The 14,130-nt window shown below is 48.4% G+C and overlaps 1 protein-coding gene across 5 annotated transcripts in view; it reads right to left on the reverse strand.

Moving 5' to 3' along the window:
• The window catches only part of CUX1 (cut like homeobox 1), a 350,788-nt gene that overhangs the window by 259,885 nt on the left and 76,773 nt on the right, over nucleotides 1–14,130 (reverse strand). For all 5 annotated transcript variants that reach the window (XM_012104509.4, XM_004020987.5, XM_012104502.5 and 2 more), the window contains exon 2: nucleotides 13,926–14,036. In XM_012104509.4, the coding sequence (XP_011959899.2) occupies nucleotides 13,926–14,036 (111 nt within the window). The remainder of the gene's footprint in view (nucleotides 1–13,925; nucleotides 14,037–14,130) is intronic.

The following is a 14,130-nucleotide window of genomic DNA, read 5'->3' on the forward strand; positions in this document are numbered from 1 at the left end:
CAAGAGGATGTTCCTTTACTAGATATCAAGACTTAGTAACAGTGTGGAAATGATTATGATAGTAATATAGTAATACTCATCCAAGACAGTGTGGGATTGGGCAGCCTGGGGGCCTGGAGGCAGGTGTGGTACCTGGCAGAGGTAGGGAAAGGTGGACCCCATGGTAAATGGTTCTGGGTTGAGGAGCCCTCAACGGACCAAGATAAATTAGAGCCTCGAATCACCATCCACATGATGCTCACATACAGGCCTGATGTAAACACAAAACCAGAGGTTGGATGAGGAGAACACAGGAGCCTGTCTGTGTGACATCAGTAAAGGCAGAGTTTCTGAAATAAGATTCAAATAGCCACACTTTACATCAAAGACTAGGCTGGGGGGAAGGTGGGGAGGAGAAGTCACCTGAGTTAAAATTAAAATCTTCCCGGTGACCAAGGACAACATAAACATAGTGAAAAGACAGGCCATGCCCTAGGAGGAGAGAGCAGCCATGTATGTGAGCAACGAGGATCCAGGTTTTGGATATGAAAATTTCCTACAAGTCGGTAAGAAAACAGCCAACAGCCCGATGGGAAAATGGGTAAAAGATACAAGCAGTTGAGACGCAAAAGAGGAAACTGTACAGGCCAGTCATCATACAAGGGGATGTTCTCGCTCACGAGAAATAAGGAAACAGCAAAACCCACTGAGGGCATGGCCAGAACAGCTACTGGCGGCTTGCGGGGGTGCAAGGGGTGGTAGCACGGAGCCACTGAGGCTACACCCACCCACCTGGCCAAGCTGTGATCAGAGACCATGCTTTTGGGGGTCCACCCTGGGGAACTCCTGAACCCCCTTTGCAGGACAGGTGTAATAATAAGTGTCAACAACAATGAAGAATCCACGTTTCATCTCAGGAGGGCAATGGACACATCTTCTGTGATTCATGAACATAGTGGAATAAATGTTTAAAGAGGCCAGGTGTCAAAGGATATATACAGACATTGCAAGATACCACTTGCCTTCCATGTGCATAAATAGTAAAACAGATGTGGATATAAAACAATATCTATTGTTTATGGTTATTCATGCATGCATAAACATTGCTGTGAGTGTGAAAAGCGTATGGTGGTGAAACATCAGCTTTAGGATGAGCTTACATCTGAGGAGGAAAGGAGAGGAAAGGCACGGAGGTAGGATTTTGGCTGCATATGTAGCAGTTTATTTCCCTTTAAAGAAAAAGGGGGGCATCAGAAGCAAAGGGACAAAACATTAACATCTTGCCAGTCATCACAAAGGGCACAGGACTATGCGTTCTGTTGTAATGCTTTGGGGTATGCCAGAAATACTTCCTGTTAAAAAAAATAAGCCTGGTTACACAGCTTTGATTATATAAGGACTATGTCATGCAGGTACAATCCTGTGTGAGGCCTCTGAGTGGGGCCCAGAGGAGGCCAAGGCAGTCATATTTCCTGAATCTTTCTGCCCAAGGGCTATTCCCTCACACAAGAACTTCTTAGAAAAAGATGCGTGTGCCAAGTTCTGTTTGATTCAAAACGTTTGCAGGGTTAAAATGAACCCAGTACCTTACAAATGCACCCTTCTTGTGGCACAGTGTTGAAGGTGGAGTGGGAGGTGTGAGGAGCTGAGGTCATCTCCCCTCCCCAAGGCTGGGGGTTCCCTAGGAACAGCTCAGCTGGCACTAAGGGTTCAGTCTCAGGGTACTTCACTGCAGATGCTCTAGGCGGCAGGAGAGTCAGTGAATGAATGAATAAATGTGGGGTTAAACTGGGGCCCCAACTGGACTTCAGAACTAAAACAGTGACTTTTCAAATGCTAAGTAAGCAAGGGCGGGTCCTGCAGCTGAAGTGGCCCAGGATGCGAGTTACCCACAGGCGAAGCAGTCTAGTGGCTACTCCCTCCCTGAACTGTGCTGGGGAGTCTGGCTGTCGGGGAAGCAGAGGACTGTGTGGGGTGGGGGAGGCAGCCGGGGGGCCCGTCCCACCCCAAGGGGCTGCTCAAACCTGCTACAAGCAGGCCTGCATTCCCAACCTCTAGCTGGCTTCTCTGCTTTTGGGCTGTGATGCCCTAGGGGACCTCCTCCTCCTCTAAGGGGCTCAGCCCTGCACCCACTTTCACAGGCTCCTGTGAGTATTGGGCTTCCCTGATAGATCAGTTGGTAAAGAATCTGCCTGCAATGCAGGAGGCCCCGGTTCGATTTCTGGGTCAGGAAGATCTGCTGGAAAAGGGATATAGGCTACCCACTCCAGTATTCTTGGGCTTCCCTGGTGGCTCAACTGATAAAGAATCTGCCTGCAATGCGGGAGACCTGGGTTCAATCCCTGGGTTGGGGAGATCCCCTGAAGAAGGGAAAGGCTATCCACTCTAGTATTCTGGCCTGGAGAATTCCATGGACTGTACAGTCCCATGGGGTCACAAAGAGTTGGACACAACTGAGCGACTTTCACTTTCACTGTTGGAAGTCTTTAGAACAGTGCTTGGAGCTCAGTAAGTATTGGGCACTATTATGAGCTCTTCCTGCTGTGTCCCTTTAGTGACCAGAGCCCTCAAAACAGAGCGGCCCTGGTTCACACCATCCCACATAAAATGAGATCACCTTGTTCTGCTGCTGTGAAGAATTAATTCTAAATAGAAAACCCCCAAGAGGTAAACCAGGTGATCCACTGAGAAGAAAGGACTGCCCAGAAGTCTTGGGTCCATGGAGGATGAACAGGAGTGAGCCGGAGTGGGAAAGGGCTGGCCCAGCTCCAGGGCCCTTGGGTCTTGGCCACGCTGCATGGCCATCGAGCAACAGAGGGGACCCGACCGGGAACCAGCCTGTTCAGCCCTCAAACCCAGTCAGTGGTGGAACAAGAGTCAGGATCTAAGTGTCCTGATTCCAAATACAGCATTCCTTAACTGTATTAATGATATCATATTATCTTCCTGTTAAAACACTGGACCACACACAAAATGATTACACTCTGCATGGCAGGCTCATGTAATGCTTCCTGTAAACTACCTTTTCTGCAATTCACACTTTCAGGTTAAAACCAAGAGCTGACAGCAGTCAATAATCGGCATTCAGGACTTCCCGGGTGGTTAAGACTCTGCGCTTCCACTGCAGGGGGCTCAGGGTTGATCCCTGGTTGAGGAACTGGGATCTGGAATGCCAAGTGGTATGGCCAAAAAACAAATCAGTGCTCAGTGATTAACCCTGACCATTCCTATGCGCTGGGTTTTCCTGCTGGCTCAGATGGTAAAGAATCTGCCTGTAATGCAGGAAACCCAGGTTCAATCCTCATTGCTCGCTGGCCATAGCCCCCTTGGAACAAAGCAAGAAAAACCTAAGACAACAGATCTCAGGGTCAGGGGGATTTGTCATCTGATTGTCTCTTTCTTGACTGACAAAAATCTCAAAACAGAAGGGGAAGTGTTCCTGTGCTTTGGGTTATAAGAGTTCCCATAAGGTGACCAGCATTTTCAAGTAAATGCCAGATTTCAGCCTAACTGCTCTTCCCTGGGTATTAACCACACAAAACTCACTCCCAGCACACACAGTGACCTTCATGTGAGTATGTCACTTCAGAGCAATACTCTTTCTGATATATTTTAGTTGTTGTTTTAACTAATAGAAGAGAAACAGCTTACAATTAACTAACCAAAAATCGACTTCTGAAAGCTAAAAGGAGACAGTTTTGCACAGTGGTTATGACGTGGTTCCCGGGAATCTGTCTGCCTGGGAGGCAGGTGGCTGATACTCTGTAAAGTGGCACTAAAGACAGCAGCCTTCTTGAGTGACTGTGATACACTTAACATAATGCTTCGCTGTAATAAACATTAATAAATAACAGCTCATCACAATTTCAACCAAATTTTCAGGCTTTCCCATTTAGACATTATTCCTAACAAACTGCACATGACAGGGATGTTTATTGAGAAGAGGCTGTGAGCTCCTTTCTACACCCAGGCTATCTACACCTAGGTGGAGAATGTCATTCTCCACCCAACACGTACTTCGGTTGAGGCTGCCGACCAGAAAGACAAGCTATGGGCTGCTCCCAAAGCAGAGTTTCCAGAGAGAGTCCAGGGCAAATATTTCCACTACATGAACAGGAAAACCCATGCAAAGGGAGATAAATGACCATCTAGATGCATAGGGAAGGCATGTATTTTAATTTTAGTGAACCTATTCAAGTCTGCCCTAGAAACTAGGTCTATATAGCTTATAGGCCTATAGGTCTACTTAATGCTTTAAGAGTCTTGAGGGGTTGGGGGAGGGAGGGAAATTCCCTGGCTGTTCAGTGGTTAAGACTCTGTGCTTCCACTGCAGGGTGCTTGGGTTTGACTACTGGTCGAGGAACTGGGATCCCACATGCCACGTGGTGCAGCCAAAAAAAAAAGTACAGTTTGTTTATAGCTTTAAAATTCACTTGTGAACACAATTTCTTCTTTCAAAAGATTAGATTTTTATAACCTACACTCAACAGGCCATTTATTGAGCTCTCACTATTTGCCAAGGTTCTTCTGGACCGTTTACAGCGTTTTGTCTGACTCGTAATAATTCTGTGAGACTTGTCATCACTCCCATTTTTTGGATGAGAAAATGGAGGCTCGGAGGTTATACAATTCAGCATGGTCTCGACTAAACTTCCACGCCACATGCATCTAATTACAGCCTTTTCCTTCTGACGGTTATTAAACTCTCAGAGAATCTGTCTGTTGGGCTTAAAATAGCCCTTTGAAAACTGCCAGACAGATGAAGGAAGCTGCGCAGAGGCTCAGGAAGGAAAGGGAACGCCAGCCCTGCGACGTCGCAGGGAGGGAGTCGGGTCAGGCCGCTCCAAGGAGGCAAGCGTGGCGGGGGGCTCTGCAGACGCCACCACGTGGCCCCCAGGTCAGGACTCCACAAGCAGTTCCGCTTGCACCCTGTGTCACCAACACAGGCCGAGTGAGTAACTCTTCATTGATTACCTAAGAATTCATTGTTCTGGGCCAAAGGCAGTCAAACAGAACAAGGCTTCCCTCCAACTCAAATGTTTACCAACCCAACTTTCTGATGTCCGGATGGAAAAGTTCCCCGGTCTTAGGAAGCAGAGGGACTGAATCTGGTGTCTCGAAGTCACTGAGTGATAGGAGCAAACAGAGGCCATCAGGCTGAAAGAAATAAATTACAGGGACCCCTCCCCCACAGCTAAACAGCCTGCTCAAAGTCAGCAAGAGTAACAGGGAGAGGCGCAAAGGGTCATTTTTCATTTTTTGAATTCATGAAACTGCCCTATTCCCTGAAGATCCTTCATCCATCCACACTCACTGCCATGTTGTCCTGAAATTATCCTGTGTGTCATTTGTTTATGTGGTCACTGCCCGCCTGCCCCCCACACAAGCTGGAACCTTCTCTCGGTGTCTGCCGTATCTCAGAACCTCGGATGGCCCCTGGCTCCCAGAAAGGGCTTAGAACTACTTGTAGGAGGAAGGAAAGAAAGAAGGGAGGAAACAGGAAGAAAAGTGTGTACTGAGCACTTACTTACTATATGTCCCTTACAACTGAATTCATTTCCACCTGCCTAGCAGCTAGAATACTGTCAGTTCCCTTTATAAGTATGGAATCTGGGTCCCTGACCATTTGGTGATCTTGGTCAAGGTCACTCGGCCTGAATACCCCAGTCACTGTTTACTGACTAGCCACTCCAGTCTGGCGTAGGACTGGCCATTTACTTTCCAGGAATCTCACATGTTCCTCACTATGACATCTTAAAGTAGGCGGGATATATTACTGCATATGGAGGAACTGAGGTTAAGTTTCTGTCTCAATGCTACTGAATGCTGGAGCAAGGACTAAACTTGATCCAGCTGTCCGAGCCTGAGCTGAACCTCTGCTCTAGAGTAGGCCTCCTCTGTGTCTTGGGAGGATGCTGCAGGGTCTCTCTGGAACGAGGGGGAATAATGTGGCCCAAAAGAAACTAGAAAATAACCTCTTGGGCTGATAAATGGGCTTCAAGAATTCAGTTGGTAACAGTTAAAAGTTCACTTTTAATGTTTAAACTTTTTCTAGTTAAAGTCTTCTTACAACTTAACGGTGGGTGATTCTAGAATGATTAAGCATCCAAGTTGATTATTTGGGCTTTATAATTGGGCCAAATATTGGAGTGGCCTTTTCCAAACCAGGTTGGCTACTGCCAAAACGAAATCCACAGGATCCTTTGATGTGGGGGAATTGCTTCAGAGGATGAGAGCAAACAAGCAAACAGACCACCTGTGCAGGGATTTCCCAGAGCCCACAAAGAAAGTCATTAAGAAAATCATAATTGAGATATAATTCACATACCACAAAGCTTACCCTTTTAAAGTGTGTCTGGCACACTCACAAACTTGTGCAACCATCACTACTACCTAACTCCTGAGCCCTTTCATCACCCCGCCAAAAAACCCCATGAGCTCCAGCAGTGACCCCCATCCTCCGCACCACCCTCATCTACTTTCTGACTCTATGGGTTTGCCCACAGTGGACATTTCACACACAAGCCATCATTTGTGTCTGGTTTCTTTTACTGAGCAAAATGTTTCCAAGTTCATGCATGTGATAACATCTTATTCCTCTGCTGCATGACAGTCCATTCTATGGGTGTATCACACTTTGTTTATCAAGTCAGTTTTTGATGGACATATGAGTTGCTTCTATTTTTTGACTATTTTGAATAATGCTGCTATCAACATTTTTTTGAGTGGACACAGAGTTTTTGCATGGACGTTTTTTCAGTTCTTTTTGACGTATACTTAGGAGTGGAAATGCTGGGTCATAGGGTAATTCTATGTTTAGTATTTTGAGAAACTGCCAAAGAAAGGCATTTCTTGAAATTAAAAAAAAAATTCTGTACACACACACACACACACACACAATAAAATTGAAGTGTTAAATGAAAGTTTATCTGCCTGTTTGAGAAACGAATCTTATAGCGCCCTGTAGCTGATGTTTTTTTAATATTTTATTTGTTTTGTAAAAAAAAAAGATTACTAAGTGAATGCTATAAATATGACCATTCAGCATCCACAGTACTCAAGGTGCATAGCTAAATATACACAAGGGATAGAAGCACAGCTCCGACCTGCAGGCCTGTCCTCTTCAAAAGTAGGAGCAAGCAATTGTACCACAGCTGCAGGCTCAGCAGAGGGGTGCATCTAGATTCCTAGACCCCGAGTATGAGCAGTCTGCGGGACACTGGGGGTGCCCATCTGCACCCCCCTAGTCTTCAAGCTTACAGGCCTCCTTCCCATCACTACCCTTCTTGAAAGGCCCATGTCCCTAGGTGTGTGTCTGGTTGGCCCTCCTCTTTAAAAGTCACAATCTGTCAGATCAGTGCAGTGGGTCTTCAATGAACCCATTCCCGTGTCCAATGAGACACAAGGAAAACGTTCCAGTCTCCCATCTGTGCTGGCTTTTAATTCTCACGAGGATGGATGCAAACAACAAAAGCCAACACAGGCCTCCACGGTCAGTCCATTTGCCAAAAACAAGAGGAAAGCTAAGAATTCAGTCACTGCTCAACATGCAAGTGTGTCCACTTGTAGCAGAGAATGTCTGAATCCTGAGAGGTTAAAAATCGGGAGTCTTACGCGAACTCATTTAATCCTCGTGCCAATTCCCATGACGCAGCTGTAATGACCATCCTCACCTTGGGACCCCTGCAGGGCTACGTCGGGCAAAGGTGCCCCCCGGGTTCCTCACTGAGCCTGAGCCACGCTGTCTCGGGCAGCCTATGCAGGACGTGTCCATCTGAGTTGCAACTTTATTTTTAAGCGACTCTCTTTTTCCAGGCTGAGTCACTCCCTGCAGTGTCTATATAAAGGCCGTAGAGGCAGTGACTAAATGCATTTGGGCCCGGGCCACGACTATATATGACTGCCCCCTCCCTCCTCCAGCCTGCTGACTCCTCTCACAGGGAGCTCGAAAGGAGTCACAAAGTTTGCAGCCACTTCCCGTCACTTGTCCCCCTCACCTCCTCAGGTGGGGGCGTATGCTTTCACATCTCACTGAGGAGTCCGATCGATGGAAAGGTGACCGAGGACTTTCCAAAAGCAGATGCCCTCGCCCCTCCCCTACTTGCCAGAGCTGGGAAAAATCCACAAACCTAGTTCATTTCAGCCATTGGGCGAGATTTCTTCCAGAGTCGTATCTCAAGATGGCTCCTGATATCTCTATAACATTTTCCCAATAATGTAAAAAGAAACAAAAAGAAAAATCAGGAAAACACTGGCTGGAGACAGAGAGGGCAACTTAAGATTCTGGCACTCAGGAAATGAACACTCGTGAACAGGCGGTTATGTCAGCAGGAAAGAGAATGTTCCCTTCTTGAAGCTGGGACTGCTGACCTGGGAGGCGGGGCTGTGGGGCTGTGGTGCTATGGCTGGCGTCAGGCCCAGGGTCACCTTCCCTGGTGGGGACAGCAAGGCATCCAGGGTGGTCAGTGTTGGTGATGATCCTGGGAAGGTATGCCCTGGTCAGGGTAGGGGACAATCTCTGCGCCTGACGACAGAAGTGAGAGATATGGTGATGAGAGAAAGGGGCCAGGTGCGTTTCGGCAGGAGCGATGTCAGCCTGGTGGACCAGGTGTCATGAGGATTAACGCTCAAGACAGCAAGAAATGTTCTGGCAAAATATATCAGGGTGGGAAAATGCCCAAGGAGAGCTCCTGAATTGCAGGTCAGTTTTAAACCTCACAGAAGAGATGTGACCCCTTATAACACAGATTAATACCAAAGTCTGACAGGTCTGGGGTAGGAGCTGGACACTCTACCAGGACAAAACGAGGCCCAAAGATAGTTTTATGATAAAATTTTGGCATCTCAAGTCTGAGGCTTTCCTTTCTTCCTCCCCATAGAAGATAGTTCCTCTATTGTTGAGAAGAAGGCAACAAAACAAAACCCATCTCTGTCCTCCGCCTAGAACCAAGCCTTCCACTGGAGACCCTTCTGATAGTTGAGCATCGCATTCAAACAGCCGCAGCCAGTGGGCTGGGATGGCACCCCCTGAAAATGTCCTGTGACCGGGCCCTGTGGGCCAGCACCACTCTGGATGCTCTGCCCATTGGCGAGGCAGTCTGGTGCAGCAGTTAAAAGCACTGACTTGGGGAGCCGGTGGCCTGGGTTCAAGCGCCAGCTCAGCCGAGTAGCAGCTGTAAGATCCTTATCAAGACAAATGTTGGTCCCAGGAGCAAACTTAAAATTTAACCAAACGGGAAAATAAGAAAAAAGCAATTCCTAGGTAGAATCATGAAACCCTAGCAATGTTGCTCCATCTTGGTCCCCATCCACCATGGGAAGTAACTCAGTTTCCCGGAATAAGGAGCCAGCCTGGTATTCTAGATGGGTTCCAGTCAGGGCCTTCCACATCCCTGGTCATCTAACCTGCCATTAGGTTTATCAACTCAGAGGCATCAAAGGTAATCCTGGCCTCCACCTCGGCTCTGATGGAAGCAACAAAAGAGCAAAGGGCATGGGGTTTGGCCTGCACTAAACTCACAGTTATAACAGCACGAAGCTTCAAGAACTCTGAGAAAGCCGTCTCCAGCCCAGCCATGCTCTTTACCAGTCTCAGGCAGGAAGAACATGTCACCAGCACAGAGGCACCTGTCCCTGCTGCCAGCCTGGGGGACCCACATCAGTGGGAGTGGCCCAGTTCCTCCACCCACCTCTTGTTCTTCAGCACCCAGCCTAGAGGCCGGAGCACAGTGGCCTCTGCCCAGCAGCCGAAGCCTCAGCATTCATCTCTCCTGCGGCCCCCACCCCCGTCTTTCATCTTCCTGCCCCTAGCTTGGGCACAACTAGGAGGAACATGAAGAGGGGACACATACAGAGCTCCCAGCACAGTGGCTGAGACCACCAAGACAACCAACACCTGCCTTGCAGCCAAGCTCTGAGCCAGGGGCTCCCCAGTGAGTTTCAGGGGTCCAGGAGAAACTGTGCAAACATGTGCATTTCTCGGGGTGTCAGGGGGTGGCCCTTAACATTCACCGTTGCTTCGAAGGTTGAGAACCAAGCCTCAGAAAGCAGCCTTGTTCACCTACAGTAAGAATCACTGTGACACAGGCAGCTTGGAACTAACCCCCAGCAATCTCAGAGTGTTTCTGGGGGAAAGTCTGCATTTAGAAGATTCTAGACACCATCCTACACTTAAGGTGCCTTATCAGGATGGTGTACCTCCTTGATGAGAATATAAGGAAGTTTCTAAGACTGGGGAGAGGATCTTATCCCCAGAGCAAAACCATCTGGCATGTGGAAGGTGCTGGAAAATATTTATAAAGTGATTAACTGTTATTACAAATCAACTTTTGGAACATTTTGGGTGAAAACTACCTTTATTTGTTGTGGGTTCTTTTTTAAGTTCTTGGAGCTGACTTTGAGGAGCAGAAATCAACTGCATCTCATGTGTTTGGTAATATGCGCTCCAAATTAATGCTCACAACAAACACGAACTGAATTGTTGGTGCTGGGCCTGTGTGGAGCTCTACACACACATATTACATGCCAAATACACATGATATATGCCACACACATACTAGGTACCACATACACACACACAACACACACACACCCCTGTGAGCTGGGCCCTGCCATTACACCTTTTATAGATGATGCAACTGAGATTTTGGGGAGGTTAAGTCATTTGCCCAATGACACCAGCCAGTAAGTCACCTGCACTGATAAATATAGAAAGTGATCCAACCTAGAAATACCCTCAGTCTTGGACGTTCAGTTATCAATCATTAACTCAACAGGGAGTGGATGTTTAGTCACAAAATTCAAATTTAAAACGTTTTTCTTCAAAGGGAACTCTTTTTTTGAGTCAAAGAAAGGCATGAAACTTAATATGCAGAACAATGGCATTTCCTTCAGACTAACTACAATTTTGAGTTTAAAAAGACAGAAGCAATAATATCAATTGACTAGCGGTGTATTCATCTAATGACATAAAACTGAAACTGAAAGAACTTCATTCTCAACAAAAAAATCTTCAGGACTCTGCCCTCCGTGGTGCCTTGTCCCACGGGCCCCTCACCTCCACCCTAACCCCATCCTGGGTCCTGGGCTTTCCCAGTTGCCCGTGGGCAGCACCAGTCCAGGAAAACACAAACTCCCTGCCAGGGGATAACCTCATTCACTTGACTCTCTATTGGAGCTTGCGTCTGCCTGTTAGATCCACCAGGCACTCAAGGACCCTGGGAGGACAGTTTCTGCTTTCCCGAAACAAAGAGGAACATCAAGGTTTTCACCAAGAATCAATCCACTTGGTGAAAGTCCGGCAAGATCACTGGCCCTGGCTCTGCCCTGCTGGCTGGTCCTCCTTTGGCTGACTCTGTGAGGTGTGAGGATGCTGGTCTGTGTCCAAACCCACAGATGCCCTCCCTACCAACAAGCCAACTTTTTTTTTTAAACCCTGAGAGTAAAGTTCTAAGCAACCTTCATCTTCACACATCCAATTTCTAGAAGTGTTCCCTCAACAGTAAGTGTTAATCTGTCCTCCGTTGTTGAATAATCGGAAGAAATAACTGATGTCAGAGACAAGTCGGGCTCCTCTGCACTGAAGCCCCAGACAAAGTGACAACCCACTGTCTGATCTGGGTCCTAGGCCCCGCACTCATCAGAGCCCTCCATGTGCCTCCACACCCCTCACACCACAGAACCCCCAAGAATCCCCCTCTGTACTCCTCGCCAAAGTTACCCACTCCCACCCTCCACTGAGGCCTTAAGAGGTTTCCAAACCTACAGAAGATTCTGCACGCCTATCTTTCACGTGTCTTGGAAATCTGTGCTACAGTGAGGCCTCCTTATCATAGCGGGAGGAGCCCAAGTGAGCACCAGCCCCAACCTCCTGGCAGAGCCGGGGACATGCAGGACGGCAGCGTCCCTCCATTCTAGGGGTTCTGCAGCTCCCTCTTTGCGGAAGACACTGTCTAAAACCATGCCCTGACATAACTTGCAAAGATGTTTCCCAACTTATATCCTACAGCCCAATAAAAACAAAAACAAATTAAAAAAGAAAAGATCAAGAATACACAAACAAAACATGCCCTGGAAAGCTGTGCCCCAGAGGGCCTTTCCCCACCAGGCTGCTCCACCCCAAGCCTCTCCTATTTACTGGGATTAGGGGGAAAAACACAAAGTTTGAGGCCAGTTACTGGCGTGGGATTTAACCCAAGCCTAGGGAGCCAGCGGCCAGTCCCCGCAGGATGAGGCCTGTTCATACGTCAGTGGAGGGACGGGGCCCATTCAGCCCAGTCAACATTTATTAAGCGAGTGCTGGGCCCAAAGTGGCAGGAGGGGGACACGCCCTTCCTCAGCGGGTACCACCTTCAGCTGGCGGGGCACTGAGACTGGAGAGGAACACCCAGGAATCCAGTTCTCTTCAAGGCACTTCATCATAGGATGGATTATATCTACCTACTGGTGACTGAGGCCTCGGAAGCATGACCTTGCCCTTCTCTTTTAGGTTTCCGACGACCACCCTGGATATATGGTCACCAAGGGAACAGCAGTGAGAACACAGGAGAGTGGGGATAGCTAATTGCTTGATCAAGGCCAAACGTGGCTGGAGAGACATACCTGACCAGGGTGGGTCTAGGGAAACAAAGTCAAAGACCAGAGCATGAGGAACCCCACAGTGAGACCTTCCAGGAAGGTCTGCTCTGAGCAGCCTGAGAGGAAGAAGGTAGCTGGTCGCTCAACGGCCTTCTCCCCTCTTGCCTTTACTGTCACAACGAGGTGGGACGTGGAGACCATCAGTCCCTTCTCCCCCTTCCCACCCGGCACTCCCCAGCAGCACAGATGGCGGCAACCTCCCAGGCCTGAGCTACTGACCCACGTGTCTGCTCAGTAACAACACTGAAGACACACACCTCAGGGCAGGGGCCGGCGGCGGGGGTAGACAGGACAAGCAGTGGGTCTAAAACGTAAAATCCTTGGGTGGTCCTGCCATTCCTCCCTTGTTTCTTGCCACTGGACTACCAAGATTTTTTTCTCCTGAAATATCTGTTCCGAAAATCGAGGGTTAATTATTTGTTTCCCCAAATGATTCATGGTAACACTCCCTTAGATGGCAAGCTCCTTTGAAACACTTAAAATGAATCCACTTTAAAAAAAAAAAAATTCAAGTCACACATCATTTTTGGGGACTATTATGAAAGTTAGACTATCCCTCCCAGAAATCATCCTTTCCTCTAGGCCTGTTCCTTTGTCCTCCCTGGAAGAATCTGGGGAGGCCTGGGAGCCAGGGCTGGAGCTCTGAGCACCTGCCACGGGGGGTGCAGGAGGCTGGGTGCAAGCCCCCAGCACAAGAACCACTGTGGACTCATTTGGCAGAAGCTCCCAGAAAGCAATCACCGTGTCTGCCTGACAGTCTGTAAAACTCTCCTGTATTTTTTTTTTTTCGTCTTCTGAGTCCTTTGATAAAGACTCAGGGAACGAGGGACCAAGAAAACAGGGCAGGAAAAGGCTGCCCGAGCCACTCTAAACACTGTCCTCTGAACACATACTTCCCCAAAATAAGAGGAGCACAACAAGAGCACAGTCCCTTCTCCCCCTTCCCCCAAGGAAGGGGGGAAACACAGAGGGTCCTGAAAGGCCCGACCAGGCTGAATGTTTTGCAAGAAGCATCATCGGCATATTGCATCCTCAGACGCATGAAGCCTTCATGCGCCCCTCCAGGACCCTGCCTACAGATGTGCGCACAGAGGGGCTGGGGGTCTGACCTGGCCACCCAGCTGATTCAGCATCTGCATCAAGAGTCGGCTAGGGTTTAATCCAGTCCCCAGCCCACACAGGGGCTCACCACTAGGGCTGAGGACGGCCGAAAGGAAGCAGCAGACAGCTGGTGTTCTGAACGCACCCTAGGACGAGAAGACCCTACCCTCCTTCAGAGAGCCCAAGCCTAGCACAGAGACGCCGCTCACCTCTGGAGTGTTCTTCTTGAACTCACGGCTCTGCTCGATGAGCCGCTTTCTTGACTGCTCACTTTCATCTTGCCGGTTTGCCAATACTGTTGCGGTGGCATCGAGTTCCCTCTGTTGAGAGAAACAAAAAGGGAAGACCAGATTGTAATTACACTCTGAAGAGAGGAGAGTGTATTTGCACATGACCAGGACACCAGAGGAGAGC

This window comes from Ovis aries, chromosome 24 (genome assembly GCF_016772045.2).
Source record: "Ovis aries strain OAR_USU_Benz2616 breed Rambouillet chromosome 24, ARS-UI_Ramb_v3.0, whole genome shotgun sequence".
In the NCBI taxonomy this organism is placed as follows: domain Eukaryota; kingdom Metazoa; phylum Chordata; class Mammalia; order Artiodactyla; family Bovidae; genus Ovis; species Ovis aries.